At 36.8% G+C, this 22,275-nt stretch overlaps 1 protein-coding gene across 2 annotated transcripts in view; it reads left to right on the top strand.

Annotated features, from left to right (window-relative positions):
- The window catches only part of Dhc64C (dynein heavy chain, cytoplasmic), a 1,460,071-nt gene that overhangs the window by 1,432,371 nt on the left and 5,425 nt on the right, over nucleotides 1-22,275 (top strand). For both annotated transcript variants that reach the window (XM_090376486.1, XM_090376487.1), the window contains exon 90: nucleotides 6,730-6,763. In XM_090376486.1, the coding sequence (XP_090232612.1) occupies nucleotides 6,730-6,763 (34 nt within the window). The remainder of the gene's footprint in view (nucleotides 1-6,729; nucleotides 6,764-22,275) is intronic.

The raw sequence follows: 22,275 nt of genomic DNA, 5'->3' as shown, positions 1-22,275 counted from the left end.
TACCAGAGGTATATGATTTATTGTGATTCGTCGAGCGTGTTACAGGCTCTGGTATCGGTGAGTTTTAATCCTCATCCGATCCTGTCCGGGATCCGGCAGATTCTTTTTTCCCTCAAGAAATTGGAATTCGATATTCATTTTTGCTGGATCCCAAGCCACATTGGGATCCGGGGAAATGAATCAGCTGATGCCGCTGCCAAATCAGCCATTTCCCTGGATAATTATTGCCTGTCAGTCCCCTATACAGACTATAGGCAAATAATACGTTCTAAACTACTTTCCCAATGGCAAGATTCTTGGCATGGACAGGCCACAAATAAATTACATCGCATTAAGCCTGTAATTATGCAATGGCAGTCCAGTCTACGCAGGGTCCGAAGAGAGGAAGTTGTTCTTGCTCGGCTCCGCATAGGTCATAGTCATCTAACACATTCCTATTTGCTGAGGGCGGATGACCCACCTATGTGCGAGAATTGTAATGTTATTTTAACCGTCAGTCATCTTTTTGTAGAATGTCCTGTTATTATTGAAGCACGACGCTTGTGTTTTACTGATTTTAATAATTTGACTGAGCCATTTACACTCAGTCAGATTATAGGTGACAGAGACAATATGTCTGACGTTTTTAACTTCTTACAATCTATTAATGTTTATACAAAGATATAAGTTTTATGGTTTTACTTTTATACCTTGTTAACGTAATAATTATTTGTTTGACGTGGTAGCTTTTGCTACCAAAATGTTTAATAACATTTTAAATTTGTCTTGGCGCATTATGGCCTTAGCTGCCAATGCGCCATTAAAAACCAAACCAAACCAAACCAAATCGTTCCAGCAGCTCTACATCCTTCTTGAAATGAGGCCTCAAGACCTGTATACAGTACTCTAGGTGTGGCCTGACCATTGCCTTATACAAGGGAATAATCACCTCCTTATCCCTGCTAGAAAAATTCCTATATATCATTGACAATACACCATGAGCTACTCTTGCAGCCCGTCTGCACTGCTCAGAGAACTTCATATCTGCCTGCACAACCACCCCTTTTGCACTAGAAGATGTAGGCAACCAGAAAGGAAAGCTGCCTTTCTGTTTCTATTTATAATAATACTAACTAAACTCAACTGCTTGGTCACCTTTTGGCACTGCTTTTGCCTCCCTGTGGGTGGTAAAGCAAACCACTAGGGCCAAAAGGAGTGAAACATGGATTGTGACAATTTTTCACCGATTAAGACTACAAATCCGAATCCTATGGATTTGCATCAACCCGATAGTGACTCATCCAATCCTAAGAGACTGAGGTTGGATACACCTCAAATAGAACACCCAAGTTTTCTGATTCTACATTCACTAACAAACCAGCCCTTAGGCATTCTATCACCATTTCTAATAAAAAAATGTCTTGAGAGTGTAGCTGGTTCCCCGAAAATGGTGCAGTGACTGAAATCTGGTGACCTGCTTTTAGAGACCACCAGCTCTAAACACTCTGACTCTCTATTCAAACTCACCTCATTTGGTGGAGTTCCAGTTAAGTTGCCCCCACATGCCACACTTAATACATCTAAAGGCGTAATTTCAGAATGGGACCTAATGAATGTCTCAGAGAAAGAATTTGTTGAGGAACTGCAGGATCAGAAAGTCACACAGGCCAAAAGAATTATGATGAAAAAAGACGGTGAGCTCATTCCGACTCGCGGCATCATACTAACATTCAGCTCACCCAATCTACCTTCATCGGTGAAAGCAGAGTATTTGTATTGTCATATTCGCCAATATATTCCGAACCCAATAAGATGTTATAAGCGTCAGAATTTTGGACACTCTCAGTATGTCCAAACTGTGGATCGAAAGAGCATTCCGAATGCCCAACCTTCTCTGAAAATTGTGAACAGTGGAAATACAAGAAAAAAATCCAGAAAATATAAAACAGGAAAAAAATGTCTCATTCTCAGAAGCAACGAAAGCAAATACAACTACAGATGCTTAGACGTACGTATGCTGAAGCCTCTAAAAAAAATTCCTTTCAGTATTGGTACAAACTGATACATTAATTCCACCAAATACCTCCATTTCTGAATGGGCTCGATCTTTGCTCCCTTCTGTACCACAATCCTCAAAGCAACAGATTTCAAGCAGAGCTGACAACACCCGATTTCACTTTTATGCAAAGGACTAAATTATAATTTACCACCTCGAAAACTGCCTAAAAAACAATGCGTAATTGATATTGAATTTGGACTTCGAAATGTTCCACAAAAAGATGTATTTATTCAACAAGTAAACCAAGTAGTGAATAACATAAAAGAAACACGACTTCCTAAATTGAATACACATGACAGTTCAGCTTTACGAGAACTTCGGGGAAATAAGGATATTATTATACAGAGGGCAGATAAAGGAGATACAGTGGTAATACTAGATAAACATGATTATATTAATAAGTTAGATTCAGTTGTGTCAGATACCTCCACTTATCGTGAAGTAGACCCGGCACTCTTTACCAATTTGGTCAATCAATACAATAAAACGTTAACCACATATCGAAAAAACGACTACATTACTATGGTTCAGTTAAAGGAATTGAAGTCCAGAACATACAATATTCCTGCACTTTTCGGTCAGGTAAAATTACACAAGACTGGGTTTCCTATTCGACCTATTGTTTCCTACAGGAACTCGGCATTTTCATCCTTAGCCACACATGTATATAACATTATAAAACGCTTTAGACAGGTAATACAATTTGGGATTAAGAACTACGATACATTATTTAATAAGCTTAAAGACTGTAGACTCGGCGACAATGACAATTTATTCTCACTAGATGTTACCTCATTATATACGAATGTAAATGTTGAATACACATTAGATATTATTTGGGATATGTTAAATAAAAACTCGACACCGATTAATTATATGAAGCTACCTATTAAGGAAATTTTTCACTTAATTAAACTGTTAGTTGAGGCTAACTACATCACCTTTCGAGACAAGGTATACAAACAAATTTTTGGATTACCAATGGGTTTGAGCCTGAGTGGCTTAATGTCAGAGATCTGTCTCTCAACGATTGAGCAGATACATTTGACAACTTTTCGAACATACTATGGGAGGTATTTAGATGATGTTCTAGTTATTACATATAGTAATACTATCCAAGACATTTTACATTCGTTTAATAATATTCATTCTAGACTCAAATTTACATTGGAAAGGGAGGATACGGAAAGAAAGTCGTTAAACTTTCTAAATTTCACGCTTACCCGGGACTCGAATAAAATACAATTTAGCATCTATCGAAAACCTACAAACACCAGTATGCTTCTACATTATAATAACTATCACCCGTTCACCTACAAAAGATCGATTAACTTTAATCAATTTCTTAATGCCTATAAATATTCAACGACGGAATCTGCTTTGGACTCAGAAATACAAATATTAACTAGCAGATTCTTAAACAGGGGTTATTCCATTACCACAATAAACCGAATTAGGGTGCAAGCTAAGGATAGGATACAAAATACTACACCAATCAACAATAGTAATATCAAAAAATACTTTATTTCTGTCCCATATGTTGAACAGTAGCACAAACAGCTTAACAGATTCTTTAAAGATACCGAATTTAAAATTGTAGCTAGGCCAATACGGAAGTTACACACTATACTGAACAATCGCTCGGTTCTTTCAGCGTTCGCAACACAAATTAATGATCTGGTATACAACATTTCTTGCAGTGATTGCGACTCGTCTTATCAGGGTTCGACTCGATTTTCTCTTAATATTCATGTAAATCAACATGAAGCCTCAGTTTGTGCTTCTCGTTCAGCAGCATCAGAATTAGCCTTTCATGCCATTAACGAAAAACATACTTTTTTATTTAACAAAGCCAAAATACTTAACGTTCAACGTAATTATACGCGACTATTAATTGCAGAAACTGTTGAAATTAAATTACACCAGAATTCCGTTAATTTTCGGCGGCCATATTTGATCTCCGATTCGTGGACCTTTACGCGCATGCACGAAGACAAATAATCTCTATTTAAGTACCAGGTTTAACCCGACTCGGTAATTTTCATTCTTGTGATCACGACATATGGTCGAAAAGCGTTGTCAGCTTCAGGAAGGAAAATCGGTTTGAATATTTTCGTTAGATTCTTTTAATTGCGTTAATTTGATTTGAATTGTGTTAAATTGATTATTTAATTATTTATATTTTACTCTAATGTACCGGTAAGTTGTCGATTTTTTTTTCTTTTTTTTCCGTTTTAATTTCTGGAGGGTATCATATGGAAGTGTTCTACGCACTATATTGAGGAAAACTCCTCTTATTATTTTACTAATATTATTATCAACGTAGAACATATTGAGTAGTACAGCTCTGATTCATACTATCAGTCTATATCACTGCACACCACCATCAGGCATGTCTCGTATTGTGAAGTTATACTTCATAACTGAGTTGTCACTATTGGAACACCAGGGTACCTGTCCACCCACCGAAGAGAAGCCAACAAGCTTTGAAACGGTGCTGTCTGGGTGGTGGTATCCGCTGAGAATAAATAACAGTAGTCTTCTCCACTGACAAAGTGTTATTTATTCGAGGTAGTACAATACCATGGCAGCTCGTTGTGAAGGCATTCACAATATGAGATATAACCAAAACGATGCCAATTTAATTCATTAATTTAACTACTTTGGTAGATGGTGCTGTAAAAATGATGCTTTAGCATTAACCTACATATATACAGTATATAATAATTTTATTCTTTATATATAGAGGTACTAAGTAAACATCAATTATAGATCACCACAAAATTAAAAAGATACTGTACACCTTTTTATAATGAAATAAACATATAAATTTAAAAAAAAAAAAGATTAAATAAAACTAAACCCAAATTACGTGCCATGGAATGTTGTGGCACCCCGGTTGAAAACCACTGGGGTAACACATTTTCACCATAATAACGTAAAAAAAACCACACAAATTCCATTTATCGATATTTTCGCAAATGCAATAATATGAAGTTTACGACCCGTTTATAATTGCTGGCAGTGACAGAATTTTTATAATAAATGAATAGGTGCATTATAGCCAAAGTAGCTTATGTGCCATCAAACTCCCATTACAACAACAGCAGTAACAGAAAAGCCCAATAAACCGGAAAGTGCAAATTGTTTTTATAGTTTTATGGTTGTGACCTCCAGAAATGTGCTTTAGAAAAATATCACAAAGCTTTTCAAAATTGGTTCTTATAACAGAACATATGATAACGATGAAAGTGTAGTGCATTTTAATGATTTGAATTGGTAACTAATACAGTTGACACTATAAAAATGACCTTTTAGATAGTTATATAGCAAAAATTTCAACTTCCGAGGTTGTGGGACGAATTACCAAAAAACGTGTTATTGGGTTCACATTACGATACTTTAACAATACGATAGTGTCTCTGGAACGGATTAATATCATACAGCGGGGTACACTGTATTGTATAGCTACGCACGTGGTTTGAAATGCAGAATTTATGAATGTTTAACATTCATTTTTTGCAATTAATGTTCATATTTTTGATTTTGTTGATAGTTGATACTTGAAAAAAAAAAAAAAAAAAAAAATTGTAAACCCAGGAACTCGTAAAGCAGGAACTGCCTGTATATAACTATTTTTCTTCATTCTTCTGAGATATTATGTGGTGTTTTGGGTCAAGATTCAGTATTGGGTAGCCGATACTGAATCTTGCAGGCATAGTCAGCACCTGCCAATCACAGCTGATACGGCCGTGATTGGCAGGTGCTGACTACGCCCAGTATCACGTGATCTCCTGAACATACGGAAACATCTGGCACAGATGCCACGTAGTGCGTGTCACCTGTGCCATGTTCCTCCTGGCACTGGAAACACGAGGCATGGTGATCTCTAGGCCAAGCTGGAACCACGTTGTTGGTTATGAACTTCGCTGTTCAAAATGTCACGTGGTGTTAATATTTGGTTGGGCGGAGTCACAACCCATCAATCACTGCTTTCCACCTCCTCTCCTTGCTGCCGTTTTGAAAGGGGTACCCATTTCTGAATCTTTATCTAAGGATTAAAAAAAAAAAAAAAAGACAAGGACTCTTTCAGCTGAATATGAGAGAGAGAGTGAGCACACAAAGCAGGATATACAATAAAATTTAACAGAAAACAAGGAGCATTCTGTTGATGACTGCTCTGAATTACAGTCGATTCTCGATTTTCCAGGATACATGGTAAAAAAAAAAAAAAAAAAAAAAATTCCCCAATTTGTGTATTTGATTGCTTGTGATTTACTTTTTGGTTTCCCTTGGTTGAGTGCAGGTGTCTGTTGTACTGGATGATTTATTCCTTCAAAATATTAGTGCAAAAATAATGGATCGCTTAAAGAAAGAGAGCACACAAAGCAGGATATGCAATATTATTGCATATCCTGCTTTGTGTGCTCTCTCTCTCTCTCTCTCTCTTCCTCCCTCCCCCTCCCCCCTCACATTCAGCTGAAAGAGTCCTTGTCTTTTTTTTTTTTTTTTTTTAATCCTTAAATTGATGAATAAGGTGATAAAGGATTTGGAAACAAGTGTGTCTGTTGAAATTAAGCGTGTGTGTGATTTCAGAATGATTCAAATAAATATTTATCTAGAAGTATTTGTTCTTCAGAAAATTTAAGGTAATTTTTATTTTAACAATACTTCCTTTTCTTAATTCATAGGATGCAGCCTGGCACATATTCATCACAAAAGAGGGTAAGAGTTGCATCATTGTTTTTTTATACATCAGTATTTTAAATACAGTAAAACTTTAGCTATTTAAACTTATAGGGTAAATGGAGTATGTTAATTATTGAGTATGGTTATATGTAAATATTTTCATGTTTTAATCCATAAAAAAACAAGCAAATTTATTTGCAATTTAGCAATATATGTTAATTTAGATAGCATTAGGACACAATATAAGATGTGATCAAAAAATTCAGGGAATATTTGGAAAACGATGAAGCTTGCTGACTATTCTGGTGGATCTCCTTTAAAATAGTCTCCTTGACATTTTCAACACCAATTGAAATGCTTCTGCAACTTTTGAAAGCATTCTTCATGCTTTCAAAAGTTGCAGTTTCAATGCAATTCTGTGACCTTTCAAGGTAGCTTTAAGCTTGGGAAACAAAAAAAAAAAAAAAAAAAATCACAATCCAGTGGGTATTGATTAAGAATGGTAGATGGAGGACCACAGCAGTGGAGTGCCAATTCCCTAAAGTCCACTTTTCTGGATGTGTTCTGCAAATAGCATTACCAAAATCATCAAAGAACTGTTTTTGTATTCATGGTTCACCATTTTATCATGGGTGTCAATTTTAACTTAGTTATATTTGAAACAAATTACTGTAAACTTATACTGATTTATAATTGATGCATAACAAACAATGCACTGTAATTCAAAAAACTGTTAAGCATGATTTTTCAAATTTGAACAAGATTTGTGCTTATTTTTTGAGCCCTTGACAAGATGGAATCTTCCACCAAGTGGACTGGGCCTTCGTTTCCAGCTCATAGCTATGCACTCAAAATATACCACCAGTAATGATGGAAGAAATAGTGTGGGTTTACAGCAGCAAACATTTTTTTGGATTTCTGTTGCACTTTTCTGTAATTTGAACCAAAATGTGATGCAAAATTTCCGCTTAGTAAAATCACTCATCTTAAAATAGAATGAACATATTCTATTTAGTGCATGCTTATTCAGATAAACAGGTGATTCATACATGACTGTCTAAGTGAGCCACTGAGCATGAGTAGCAAGGAGCAACTTGCTGTGTTGATATTATATAAAGATACTAAATTAGTCCCTGAACTTTCTGATCACACCTTATGATGAAAAGAAACATTTTTATGAAAATGTGCACAAAATTGTATACAGTGTTAAAATCACATAGAATACAAATATATTTCAATTTTTAAATAATAAAACTTTATAATGAATATGTTAAACATAACTGAAAGTTAATCAGGTGTAAACAGTCTTTCCCTCATCTCTTAATGTTTTTTTTTGGGGAAAAAAAAAAAAAATTTCTGTGGAGTAAAATGCCCTGTTATAATACCCTTCTTTCATGACATTCTTTTCTCAAATATATTTTAATTCCCATCAAAACTAGCAAATTTAACAAGAGTATCAATTAAGGCAGCTTCTTGTTTCATGTGATTCCAAATGCCAAGCATTTTCTCACATGATTAGGTGAAATTTTCTCATTGATTTCGCAGCCTACTTTCTGAATAATTTTTCATGTTATATTTATTTCACTACATTTATAGTGCTTTCTTTATATATCTGTACTTGATAAGTCTTTCTTTGCAATAAGGAATCAGCAGAGTCATCAAAAAGGAAAGTAGTTGCCTTTCTTATTTTTTTCTCTTAATTTTAAATTAGCTCAACTAACCCTATTGATATCTAGCCACTTAGTCACTCCTTTATCAGTGGTGACACCACTCTTGCCTCTGTATAGCAAGGCTGGAAATTTTGGTAGGAAATTTCATCTGCTAAGAGCTAAAAGGAACACATACAATACAAATCTTTGTATAAATTGCACCCCTTCAGAGTGTCAGACAAGACATCAATTACTAAACCAGAACATGGATAACTCAGAAACCAATTGTAGCAAAGGAGGCAAAGAATAAATGTCATTCACAAGTAGAATCAGCACCAGGTAACAAGTATTCTCACAGCGCTTTCAGGTTCCATATACAGATCACAAACCTGTAATTCGCAAGGCATGTTATGAAAACTGGTCACAAATCTGGCGAAGTAATACCAACAGCAAACTTTCCCAGTTCAAACAAGAATCAGAGTTATGGCTGTCTGGATTCAGACGAAACAGGCAAGAAGAAGTGGTATTGACAAGACTTAGAATTGAGCATACTCATATAACACACTTGTTTTTATTATTGGGAGAAGATCCATCCCAGTGCACATCTTGTCAGACTCAACTTAGTTTGCTACTTTCTTTAAATTGTAGACTGTCCTCTTTACTTATAGATCCGTTCTAGCACCTTTCGCTTATTCAGCAAATGAAACAAATCCCAAATTTTATCCCATTTTGGCGCCTCCGTAGCCAGGTGGGAAGGAGCAACAGTGCGTAACACACGCTTCTTGATTAGACTGGGGTTCGAGCCCGTCACCACCAAATACGGAGAATGCGGAAAGGTCAGGGAATGACCACCGCATATTCCCGGAGCAATATGGCCTTAGTTGCTAATGCTCCTAAAAACCAAACAACCAACCTATCCCATTTTCTTGGAAATCGTGCAAACATAGAAGAACTGTTAACATACTGAAATCGTACTGGTCTATACACAAGTATATAATTCAATTATTAAAAGATATATGGATATAAGAAATAAACTATGAACTAACCCAATTTGGCCTTAGTAGCTCTTGTGTCATTAAACTTAATAACAACAACAACAGCATATTAAAATGGCTTGACCCAGTACATAACAATGCTCTCTAAATTGCCCTTGGAGCTTTTCGTACATCACCAGTTCAGAGTCTCTATACAGAAGTACATGAACCATCTCTGTTCCTTTGTCAGCATGCTCTGCTATTAAATTATACAGCTAAGATCAGAAGATTCCCACATCATCCTATATGGCAATATTTGTTCACACCAAAATGGGATAATTTGTATAAAAATAAACCTTTGCAAAATAAACCATGTGGTATTCAGCTACAAAACCTAATCACATGTTAGGGACTAAATATGGAAACAATTCCACACGAAAACACAGCTACACCATGGCAAATACCCTTGGCACATATAGATAAACACTTTCAAAAAGGGGGAAAGAATGCCGTTATGAATGTCAATATTAAGCAGATTCATACAGCTCACTCCTTTCAATAGACTGGTTACACTAGTCTATTGAAAGGAGTGAGCTGTATGAATCTGCTCCAATTTACACTCCAATTTACACCAATAGCTCCAAAATGGAGAGTAAAGTTGGTGCAGCTGCAGTTCCACCAAATTTTACAATAACTCGTCAGCTCCCTTTGGAGTGCAGCATTTACACCACAGAACTGTATGCTATCCTGATGGCATTAGAGAATGTAAAACAGTCTTCATATCCTGAAACTATATATACCGATTCCTTAAGCACAGTATCTGCTCTTCAGTGTAAACTTCCTTCCTTTTTACGAAAAATTCAATTTCATTTAGCACAGCTTCTTACAAACAGGCAAAAAATATTCTTCTGTTGTATACCTCGACATGCTGGGATCGCAGGCAACTTGCATTCATGGTTACCCAAGAATGCAAGTCTCATAACATCAGACATCCAGATAACTTACACCGATTACAAACGTGCCATGCAATGTGGCCCCGGGTGCCAAGCAATTAATAGTGTAACCAAGAAATCTCTGTATTGTGTGTGCAAAGCAAATAGTTTTCTTTTATGTGATTTTAAATACACTTTTTATTACTTATTTGTATTGCGAAACTTCTGCACTGCAAGAAGTAGGCAGAGTTCAAGGAAGGAAATTGACCTTTTTGTTTCTTGTTAATCTTACTAACTCAGTCACTTGGTTACCTTTGTAGCACTACTCCTGCCTCCCTGTGGCAGGGCCAGTAACCTGGAAAGAAAAGTTATCTTTTCAGGGCTAAAAGGAGCAAAATGATCTCTGCTACTGGACCTAGGGATCCTAAATGGCTACTCATGAGATAGAAGACTAACTCATGCAATGCTAAACATCAAAAAACTTACACTATTAAAAGAAGGCCTCCAATGTACCTTATATTGCATTCTACCCAAGAACAGTCTCTAGGTAGTCCTCGCCTTTTAAAATTCAGAAATACCTAGAAAATCTAATAGCATCTCCCAAAACAAACAAGGGTCTGAGATCTGACGACTTGCTCATTGAGGTCTCAGAAGAACGGCAATCACAACGGCTCCAAAATCTAATGTCCTTTGGAGGGTTATCGATCACTATCTCCCCTCATGCTACTCTAAACACTTCCAGGGGTATGATAGCTGAGTGGGATCTCATAAACCTCTCAGAAGAAGAGTCGAAAAATAAATTACAAGACCAGGGAATTGTGCATGTAAAGCATGCATTAGCATCAGTTGAGGCATATGATGCAAGAAAGCAAGCAAAAAAAGAAAAACCTTCCAATGTCCAAATATTTGTCTAGTTCAGCCTTAAATTTATTTAAGCTATCAACTTCCACAACAACAGATGAAAATCTGTTCCAGCAATCACCCGCTGGCTAGGGCTTACAATACCGGAGAAAATCTTAATACCAGTATTTCGGTATTTTTAATTTATGAAACTGGGATACCAGTATTAATACCGATATTCCAAAAACAAACGTTTTTCTTAATAAATTTTGATGACAGTTAGTGCAATAAAGTAAGGAAAAAACAAGTACTGTAATTACTTTAATTCAAGTTTTAAATAAACATTTATTGCAATAATAAATATTCTGAAAAATATCATTAAAAATACTTTAATAATAAACTTTGCAGTAACAATATGTGTTTTTTTGTTTTTAGTTAGTATTCTAAAAACAAAGAAATACATATTGTTACTGCAAAGTTTAGTTATGTTTAAGCATCCACACTACCTGTCCGAATAATGTGAGCTCTTAAGAAATATAAGCAATCAATAGTATGATTGTTTAAAACTTATCTAATTTTGGTACATATTTGATTAGCAGCAAAAAATGCACTTTCGGATTCTATTCTGGTACTGAGATAATTGTAGATGATCTCAGTCCATATTTTCTAGGCTTTGAACTTTTTTAGAAAAAATAGTTAAAAGTATTTCATTAATTTCCGACTCAAGTTCATCTTTAAAATCTCATTGGAGTCAGGCAATTTCTTATTTCAGAAAGAATTTGCAGAACACTGATGTTCTGTTCCATAGTTGAATTATGTTCATTTTCCGAAGGAGAAAGATGTTTTATTCAGCAAAGTATAATTTTGACTACAGTATCTTTACTGAGTCTGGGAGAGAGCAAAGAGTGTGGATAAGGAATTCTTCACATATATTAACTGCAAAGAAGAGAAGGACAAATCGGATCAGATGCATATGTAATTGCGTGGGATAGTATTAGATACCCCAACTGATGTTGCAGATGAACTCGAGAGTTACTTTGCATTGATATTTACAGAAGAAAAACCATTTATGTCAATGAGAAATTATGGGAGTAATTAATGATGTTGATTTAATGAGAAAACTTTCGTTCCCACAGGCGAGTAAGGCTTCTGTGGTTGATGGCATATACCCTATAACTTTAAAGGAGGCGGCAAGTGAGTGCATTGAATCATTAAAGCTAGTTATGAGAACATCACTGGACTCAGAAGAGATTCCATTGGATTGGTGTAAATTGGAACATAAAGGTGGTTCTAGGAGTGTAACGGGAAATTACCGACCGGCCAGTCTAACTTCAGTAGTAGGGAAAAATCATGGAGGCAATGATCAGGGGTGGAATTCTGGATCGTTCAGTTGGAAATCGAATTCTGTAGAATACACAGCATGGTTTTGTAAAGGGAAAATAATATTTAACAAATTTGATTAGCCATATTGTGATGGTCACTCGTGAGCTGGATTTAGAGAATAATTTCAACATTGTTTATTTAGATATCAGCAAAGCATTTGACTCAGTCCCACATGAGCAGTTACTTTATAAGTTGGAGCAGGCTAGAATCATAGGGAAAATCGTTAGATTGGTAGCACGATGGCTTGAGGGCACTAGACGGGGTTGTGATAAATGGATATTGCTCAGATTGGGTTAATGTAAGAAGCAGGGCTCCCCAAGGATCAGTATTGGGACTACTGTTGTTTTTTATTATTTTAAATGACAACTATGAAGGGATATAGGGTGTGATGCAGATGATGTAAAGATCAGTAGAGTAGTTAATGATCGCCACCAAGCAGAGCTTCTTCAGAGTGACCTAGATAGACTTCCAGGATGGTCAGAAAAGTGGCAGCTATATGCTTTAATTCAGCAAAATGCAAGGTCTTACACCTGGGGAACAGCAACCCCAAAATAACTGATACACTTTGTATAAGTTATTTTGGTATAACTTATACACTTGGTGCAGTTGAACTAAGGTCAGTAGTGGAGGAACGGGACTTGGGAGTTACGATACGGTCAGACATGAAGTTGGCCGAGAATTGTGGACAGGTTGCAATGTTGCATGGTGTCCTATCAATGATTTATCGAACATTTGCTAGTCGAGATAAGGACTTCATAATAATATTTATGTGATTAAATTATAAACTTTTTTTTTTTTTTTTTATTAGTACCGAAAAGCTGGTATTTTTGTATCAATACCGGTATTGTAAGCCCTGCCACTGGCTAAAGGCAAACTTCTGCACATCTAATCTACAACTATCTTTCCTCAATTTGAATCTATGTCCCCTCAGGTTCTTAATCTCAGCAAGTGGAAGCATCCCATCAGCATTGAGCCTGCTCAAACCATTCAAGGTCTTGTACACCTCAATTCAATAGATTACCTAGTCTCCAGATGCTGCAACTGACAGAATTTCAGCCTTTCTTCGTAAGTGCCCCCCCTTTGTTCCTCTTGCCAATCTTGTTGCCCTTCTTTTTACTCATTCTAGCATCTCTGTGTCCTTCCCAAAATTAGGCCTCCAGACCTGTACACAGCATTCAAGGTGTGGCCTGACCATTGCCTTACACAAAGGTATAATCATTTCCTTGTCTCTGCTAGCAAAATTCCTATATATCGTTGACAAAACTGCATGACCTGCTCTCGCAGCCCGACTGCACAATTACCCCAGGTCTTTTTCATTCTCCACCTCCCTGAATGTAGTACCACACAATTGGTACATTTCTCTTGGGTTACTGCTACCAATATGCAGTACAGGCAGGCCTCGCATAACGCGAGTTCGATTAACGTAAGTTTCAGTTAACGCTATTTGAAAAATTATACCACTTTACACGATGGATGCACATTTCCAGTTAACATGATTGTTTTTTTTTTTTTTATGCGATAGTTTTAAAAGATTTGAATCGCACATTAAGCTTACCACGAGTCGTACGGTCAATAAACAAACGTTTTCCTGCTGCCCGCCTCGGTGTGTTCCATCAACCATCGGAAGAATAAATAAATAAATTTTCTGTTTATACTCCGGGACGACCAAACGGTCGGAAGAGTTCACAAGGTAGATAAAATTAGAAACAGCACCGTATTCGTGGGCTTTAACCCTGGTCACTCAAGGCACATGTACTTATGCACCTGCGCGCCTGACCACTAGGCTACAATGGCAAACATGTTACTTCTTTGTCTCCTGCTAATAAAGTTAATGCACACTTGCATAAAAATTCAAATTTTTAAATGAGCCAAATGAAAATTTTACCGCAAAGAAGATAACGGTAAAAGAATTAGATGAAATCTTTCGTATCACAGAGAACCCCAAACAAAAGGTTTGAGGATTTCTGCGATATTTATTTCACCAGGGCCCAGAGAAGATTGTTGTCGGCTATCGGAAATTGATTGATGAAAAGAGAAAATCAACACTGTTCAAATATTTCTGCAACAGTCATTTCTTCATTGTGTATTTTATGTCAGAGGTTCCCGAACTTTCTCGGTTCACGGCACCCTTAGTGTCTCAGTAATTTTTTCAAGGTGCACCCAGACCAAAAGAAATACCTAACAGTTCCATTTAATAGTTAGGTCCAAACAACTTAATAAGAAATACTGAAACTGTGAACTACCTCGAGCTAGTAGTTCACGCGGTGTCCGACAAAAGTAGAGTATAGCTGTGTTTCCCTCGAAAATTTTAAATATTCCGTGGCGCACAGTTTGGGAACTGCTGTTTTATGCAATAAACATTTAATTCCATAATTATTTTCATTATCCTTTACATTGTATACAGTTAAAAAGTTATTTAAAAGGTATTTTAAATTTTTCCTATTGATTATTATATTTGATTATTATCGAATATACAGTTTTTACTGCTGACCTGAACATTTCATAACCATACAAGGAAGCAGTAAATGGCAATGAGGCATATGCTGAAAAGATTTCCAAGAAATTTCTTTCAGCAATCTTACTTTAAAAACAATTCTATACTTGAAAAGCCACAAGTTAGAACACAGAAAGGAAATAAACCTTTCTTTACATTTTCCTATATTTATATTTTTACTAATTAACTAACACTTCAACCGCTTGGCCTCCAATTGGCAATGCTCCTGCCTCCCATTGGAGGGGGACAGTAACCTGGGGGAAAAGTTATCCTCCAGGGCAAAAAGGAGTAACCATGGACATAAACGACTGTCCAACTCTAGAGCCTTAAAATTCAAGGCCAGACAAATCAAATGATAATGACCTGAACCAACCGAAAAGGCTCCAAAGAGAAGTGGAGTGCAATGAAATGCCAAACTTCCTGATGATACACCCTCTCTCCAACCAGCCTGTCAGCAAGTTATCACCATTTGTTATCCAAATATGTTTGGAATCCATTGCTGGAACACCAAAAATGGTTAAATGACTGCAATCCGGAGACCTCCTAATCAAAACAGCTTCCTCAAAACAACATTTGCTCCCCACAATACGTTAAATTTGTCCAAAGGTGTCATCACAGAGTGAGACCTGATTACAGTATCCGAAGAGGAAGTAGTGCAGGAACTGAGCAATCAAAAAGTAATTAGTGCAAAACGTATAAAGACCAAAATAATGGAAATCTCGTTCCAACTTGATCCATAATTTTAACCTTCAGCATCCCAGATTTTGCCATCCTCAGTAAAAGCTGGATATTTAAACTGCCGAATTCAGCCTTATATCCCTAATCCCATTTGTTGTTTTAAATGCCAAAAATATGGACACTCCCAACAAGCATATGGAGGTGATGCCATTTGTCCAATTTGTGGTTCCAAGGACATACACAAGCAGACTGTTCAGCCTCAAGTCCTGTTTGCCCCAACTGTAAAGAAAGTCACCCAGCCTTTTCCAAATCTTGTAGAAAACAGGTAAGAAAATCCAAAAATATAAAATAGAACATAAAGTCACATACCCTGAGGCACACAGACAGGTGATGCTGACCATGCCCAGTCGTTCCTATGCATCTCACGCTTGAAGCTTCCATTCAACAGCAGCTCAAACAGATGTATCAGTACCTCCCAGCACATCTCTAGCGGAGTAATATGGCCTTTGTTGCTAATGCTCCTAAAAACCAAATAACAAACAAACACATCTCTAGCTAACTGGGTTAAAAGTACATTATCAAATTCTGGAAAAGACGCACATCAAACTAAAACCAGTGAAGTGACCAACACTCCAAAATCAGTATCCCAATTGATAATTGGACCATCACACATGACCAAAAAAAATTAAAAACTAAAGACAAGAAACCTGAATCATCCACCAATATTATGGAAGTAGATGTACACTCAGATCACGAGGAATCCATACTAGAACTTCATGCAAACAACACTATGGATACTGGATACCCCACCTTCCCAAAAAAAGATATAAAAAAATGCTCCTTAAACAAAAAACAGTCAGACAAATCATCCTCAGCTAAACCGAAATGAACCACAGCATCTTACAATGGAATTGCAGAGGCTTTCGTTGCAACACTGACTATACTTAATACTTAAGTATACTCCAGTTGCCTTTTGTTTACAGGAAACTTACCTAATTACCTAATAAAATTACCTTTATTGAAGAGATCGAAGTACAGCTAATGCTGCCCATGGTGTGGGCAGCATTAGCTGTATTTCGATCCTAGTATTTTCAATCCTAGTAAATTCAAAGATCCCAACTAAACATATCTCACTTCAAACTGAAATAGAAGCCTTTGTTGTTCATATAACTCTCCATAGTGCAACTCTCCAGCATATAACACGTCTCAATCTACCTACTGCCAAACCATACTTACTCTTTAAAAGATCTTGAAGATCTCTTTATACAGATACCTCCACCTCTCTGTATATTACGTGACTTTAATGGGCACTACCCCTTATGGGACTCTCCTAAATTAGATAATGGGCTTGTCTAATAGAAAGCTTTTTAGGGGCACTAAATCTCACTATGCTCAATACTGGTGCACCAACACATGTACAGCTCCCAACAGGACACACCTCAGCAATAGATCTCTCAGTTTGTTCACCAGTACTGGTGAACATGTCCCATGGAATAAATGATTCCACGGGCAGTGACAACTTGCTGAAATAACAGACTCCTTCAACTCAACCCTGCAGAAAATGGAAATTTGTCCTAGCAGACTGGGCAAAATTTCAGTCATCAATCGCCCTTGATGAGGAAAAAATCCGCCTCCAGCATATTGATGATGGGACAGATTACATCACATTGCATCTTCTAAACGTGGATAAAGGCACAATACCACTATCAAATCTCCTGGGCCGAAAGTATTATAATTACTGGTGGAATCAGGAATGCACCAAAGCAGAGTGCAAAAAATAAAGCCTGAAATTTATTTCTTCAATATCTGAGCACAGTCAGCTAATTATAAGTCTCATTAATTATAAGAAATTAAGGGCAAAAGCAAGCAAAGAAAGAACCCTGGACTCGTTTTGCATCTCCACTTTTAACAGAAACAGTGATCCCAAAATAATATGGGAAAAAAATTAGACAGCTGTCTGGTATGGTATGGAGAAGGTATGGTAGGTCTCCTACCATACCTTCTCCAATTCTCTCCTGGAATGGCCAAGATCTATCTAATCCCTTAGATATAGCTAATACTTTGGACAATACTTTTGCTGAAATCTCAGCAGCATTAGCCTATACTACCTCATTCCAAAGAATTAAAAACACTAAAGCGAAAAATGCTATTAATTTTCAAACTGCCCGCCATCTCCCATATAACAAACCTCTGCAATATTCTGAACTTTTGCATGCCGTTAGAACAGCCCGTAATTGGTGCTGCAGGGCCAGATGGGATTTATTATGTCGTGCTACAAAATCCTGATGACAAAGCTTTGCACCATCTCCTGGTCTTTTACAATCATATATTTTTAGAAAATGTTTTTCCCTCTTCTTGGCATCACTCTACAGGTTTGGCATTCCTGAAGCCTGAGAAAGATCCATTTAACCCCCATAGCTATAGATCCATATCTCTCTCAAGCTGCCTCAGAAAAATCCTTGAGAAAATTATCCACAGAAGACTCATCTGGATAATTGAGTCAGAACAGCTAATGAGCCATAGTCAGTATGGCTTTCGTCAAAATAGGTCATGCTTAGATCTTATGGTGAAGGCTGAATTTTCCATTCGTAATGCTTTCATTAAACATGAACATCTAGTAATGGTTTCAATAGATATAGAGAAGGCTTTTGATACCACCTGGCGGCATGGTATACTTAGTGATCTTTACTTTCTTAGACTACGGGGCAACCTTCTTATATTTGTTCAGAATTTTCTACATACTAGATCATTCCAAGTTCGATACCAACATACCCTCTGCAGAATGTTCATTCAGGAAGAAGGTTCCACAGGGATCAGTACTCAGTGCCACTCTTTTTGCTCTTAGAATTGATTCTATCACGAAACAGCTTCCAAATACAGTTGAGACTTATCTTTATGCAGATGATCTTTCCATCTCCTGTCATTCCCAAAACATGAGATCTATTGAAAGACAGCTTCAGATATCACTAAATAAAACACAATGGCCACCGACTCTCGCAGCAGAAATAGTTGCTATCCATTTTTGTAGACAATGCAAACTTCATCCAGATCCTGAACTTAAAATTGTAACATCTCTGTCCCAGACACCAGTAGCATCAGATTTCTAGGATTAACCCTTAACAATAAGTTGTTTCCTAGATCATATTAAAAATGTACGGATTTCCTGTCTAAAAAAGTTAAACATACTCAGAGCTTTATCTGCCCAAACAGGGTGCAGATTGCACGGGGCATTAATCAGATATCGCCTCGATTATGGTGCTCCCATCTATGATTCAGCCAGAAAGAATGCATTATGCTGACTTGATCCCATTCAACACAGTGCTTTGAGAATTGCAATTGGTGCAGTCAGAATGTTGCCAGCACATAGTCTCTACATTGATGCTCACGAGCCCCCCACTAACTTTACGCAGGAAAACACTGTTACTGAAGTATGCTGTCAAGATACAAAGTTGTGCCTCACATCCCATTCGGTCATAGCATAGTAAAACCAGCTGGTCTTCGCCTTCTTGAACTGGTGCAGGTTTGGAATGTTTCCATCCATTCCGTACAACAGGTTTCAACTTATACTCAACCACCATGGGCTCCTCCTACTCTTCCAACCTGTGACACTTACCTCTGTCAATGGAGAAAGAATATTTCGCAAGCATCAAATATCAAACAACTTCATGCAGTTCACACTCAAAAGATATATTGATTTTTCCCAAATTTATACAGATAGCTCTAAATCAAATTCACATGTTGGAGCAGCTGCAGTGTTCTCAAATACCATTATTTCAGCAGCCCTTCCATCCAAATTCAGTATCTTCTCAGCTGAATTATATGCAATTAAACTAGCTTTAGAAAATCTGTATTCTGACTGTTCCCTAAAATCAGTTATTTACACTGATTCTCTCAGCTCAATCATGGTGTTATGTAATTTCTTAGATAAAGCTCACCCAGTTCTAGACGAAATCAGAAGCTTATTACTACAAATTAAAGAACACCACCAAATGGTCATTTTTTGCTGGATTCCAGCACATTCCGGTATTTTTGGCAATGAACTAGCCGATAAAGCTGCAAAAAATCCAACCACCTTAGATTTAACCAATATCCCTGTTCCAGCATCAGCTTATGCACTAACTATTCATGCCGCTTGCCTGTCAGAATGGATAGCACTCTGGCTAATAATAACTCTTTCAGTTTAAACAAGATCCGAAAATTTGGTGCACCAGTGTCCGTACATCAAGACGAAGAAGTCCTTTCAAGGGCAAGAATACATCATACCTATCTGACCCACCTTTATTTACTCACAGGAGATGATCCACCACAGTGCCCACATTGTTCTAACAATTTGACTATTAAACATATTCTCATTGACTGCCTCTACTATAAACAAGACAGAACTTAAACCTTGCTGTTACTGGTTAATCTTCGTAAATCAATAACCCTTAAATCTCATTGGTGATAAGGCAAATATTTCTGAACTTTTTAACTTCCTCCAGCAAACTGGGCTTTTCAATAATTTCTGATTTCCAAATTTCTTCTGACTTTACGGAAGTTTCTCTTCTCTTAATATAGTAAGTGAATAGGCACATTATAGCCATAGCAGCTTATGTGCCATTAAACTTCCATAACAACAACAAAAAACATACGCTGATGGCTATATCCCATCCACCATCAGGTAATTTATATTGCCACTAGAGCATTTCAAACATCTCTGGTCCAGAATCTGTATGCCGAAGTTAATGAATCGTTGTTGCTTCATTGGAAATAGTTGTCTCTACAGTTTGGCAGTGATTTCAGTTTGAAATCCCTGCCAAACCACTCCACATAAACACTGGTTTTTGAGCCACGATGGAAAAATCTGTACAACATTCTCCAGACTACCACTCATCCATTCGGGTGAGTAGATGAATAAGACTAGAAAATCAGCTGATACGTCTAGCAAACAGCATAAGTTTCCTTAGCCTGATTCTTGATAAAAAGCTCAATTTGGAACATATCAAATACCTCTGCACAGCCTGTCTTGGAATTAAATATTCTTAGAGTTCTTTTTTGTGTGATAAGTAGAACTGATCAGTGCATATTGATCAGTGCTACACTTTTACCATGCCTTAATCTGATTAAGACTAAACTATGAAGCATCCCACCTACAGCTCTCAAAGATGAAGTGATGTTAAATGTATTATAAATGTTCAGTCACAAAACCCACATGTATTGACTGCCAAGGAGTGTACCTTGCTCTCAAGGATTCCAGCACTAGAAAAAGAGATTCAAAGAATAAAGGCAGAACTAAATGTATCTGTCTGACCAGAAGGAAATAAAAGTGAAGAAACCTATCAACAAATCTTTGTACACTCAAAAGATAGCAGAGACCTTGGAACATAAAGTGAAATGACTATTCCAACAAGAGTCATTTACTCCCATAGTAAATTATTTATTAAACCCACACTGAAAGACCCCATGAACTCTCTCGTGATCTTTACCTCCTACTGAATCCCCTTTACCAAAATACATTGGTAAAGAGAAACAGCAAAAAAATTGACAAGAAAAATGGATGTCAGTGGCCATTCTTCTCCAAAAAAGAATAAATCCCAACATGAGAAAAATAAGCCTTCAGTACTTCAGAAGTCAACCAACAGATCCACCCAAATAATGGCAAAATTCAGACAGTGGAACTGTTGTGGATCCTGCAAATTGTAGCTGACATCAATGTCCTGCAAAAGAGTGACCTATTCATAAGTTGCTTTGCTTACCAGAGACATATCTGAAGGCAAAAAAAGATAAAAGATGTTTCCACCTTCCATGCTATTAATATCATTCATGTGATAGTTTTGTTTCTTATTGTTAATTATTAAAACTACTCAATTTTTTTGAGCAAAATTAGGAGTAAAAATAAATGCAATAAAAATTTCAGATAATGGATTTCTACCAGATTATTTTACCAAAATAGGTAAAATAATCTGGAGTTAGCCTACAAGATCTGAAAATGTGCTGGGAATTAAATTTGAGTAACACATTTCAGCATTCTAGCTTGGCAACTCTACCGTGGAAGATGCCCCTGATATACACAGGGTGTCTCCAGGCTAGAGGTATCCAAAATACAAACATATATCTCAGCATCTATAAGGTGTATTAAAATAATTTTTTTGTTATTATACAGAGTAACTCACCATGCTTTTATGAAGGTTAGTAAAGTTCAATATGAGCACCTTTTGTAGCTCGACAAATGTCAAAATGATATTCCTGCCTTGCCAAGTGTTTTCCAGCATATATGAGGCGTTATTAGAGCAACTGCTTCAACAATACGCTGTTTCAAATCATCCAAATCCTGAACTTTTCTCTAGTGCACGCAGTCTTTAATAAAGTCCCTTGCTTTTTTTTTTTTTTTTTTTTTGCAGTCATATCTATGAAAAAAAATGGACCGATGAAGCCATTTTTGTACACTTCTAACCAGACATTGACTTTTGGTGTGTCCCTTTCTTTTTCGATCATTTGGTGAGGATTCCACGTACCCAAAATGCGGCAAAATGTGACAAAACAAATCTTGGAGAGATTTCCTATCGACTGCGCTATCGTTTGAGAAAATATAATGAGTGGTTCTCACGTTATAAGCTGT

This window comes from Mastigoproctus giganteus, chromosome 6 (assembly GCF_048544385.1).
Source record: "Mastigoproctus giganteus isolate SK-2022 chromosome 6, ASM4854438v1, whole genome shotgun sequence".
Lineage (NCBI taxonomy): Eukaryota > Metazoa > Arthropoda > Arachnida > Uropygi > Thelyphonidae > Mastigoproctus > Mastigoproctus giganteus.
Note: the sequence above shows the minus strand (reverse complement) of the source record. Positions and strands in the feature narration are given on the sequence as shown.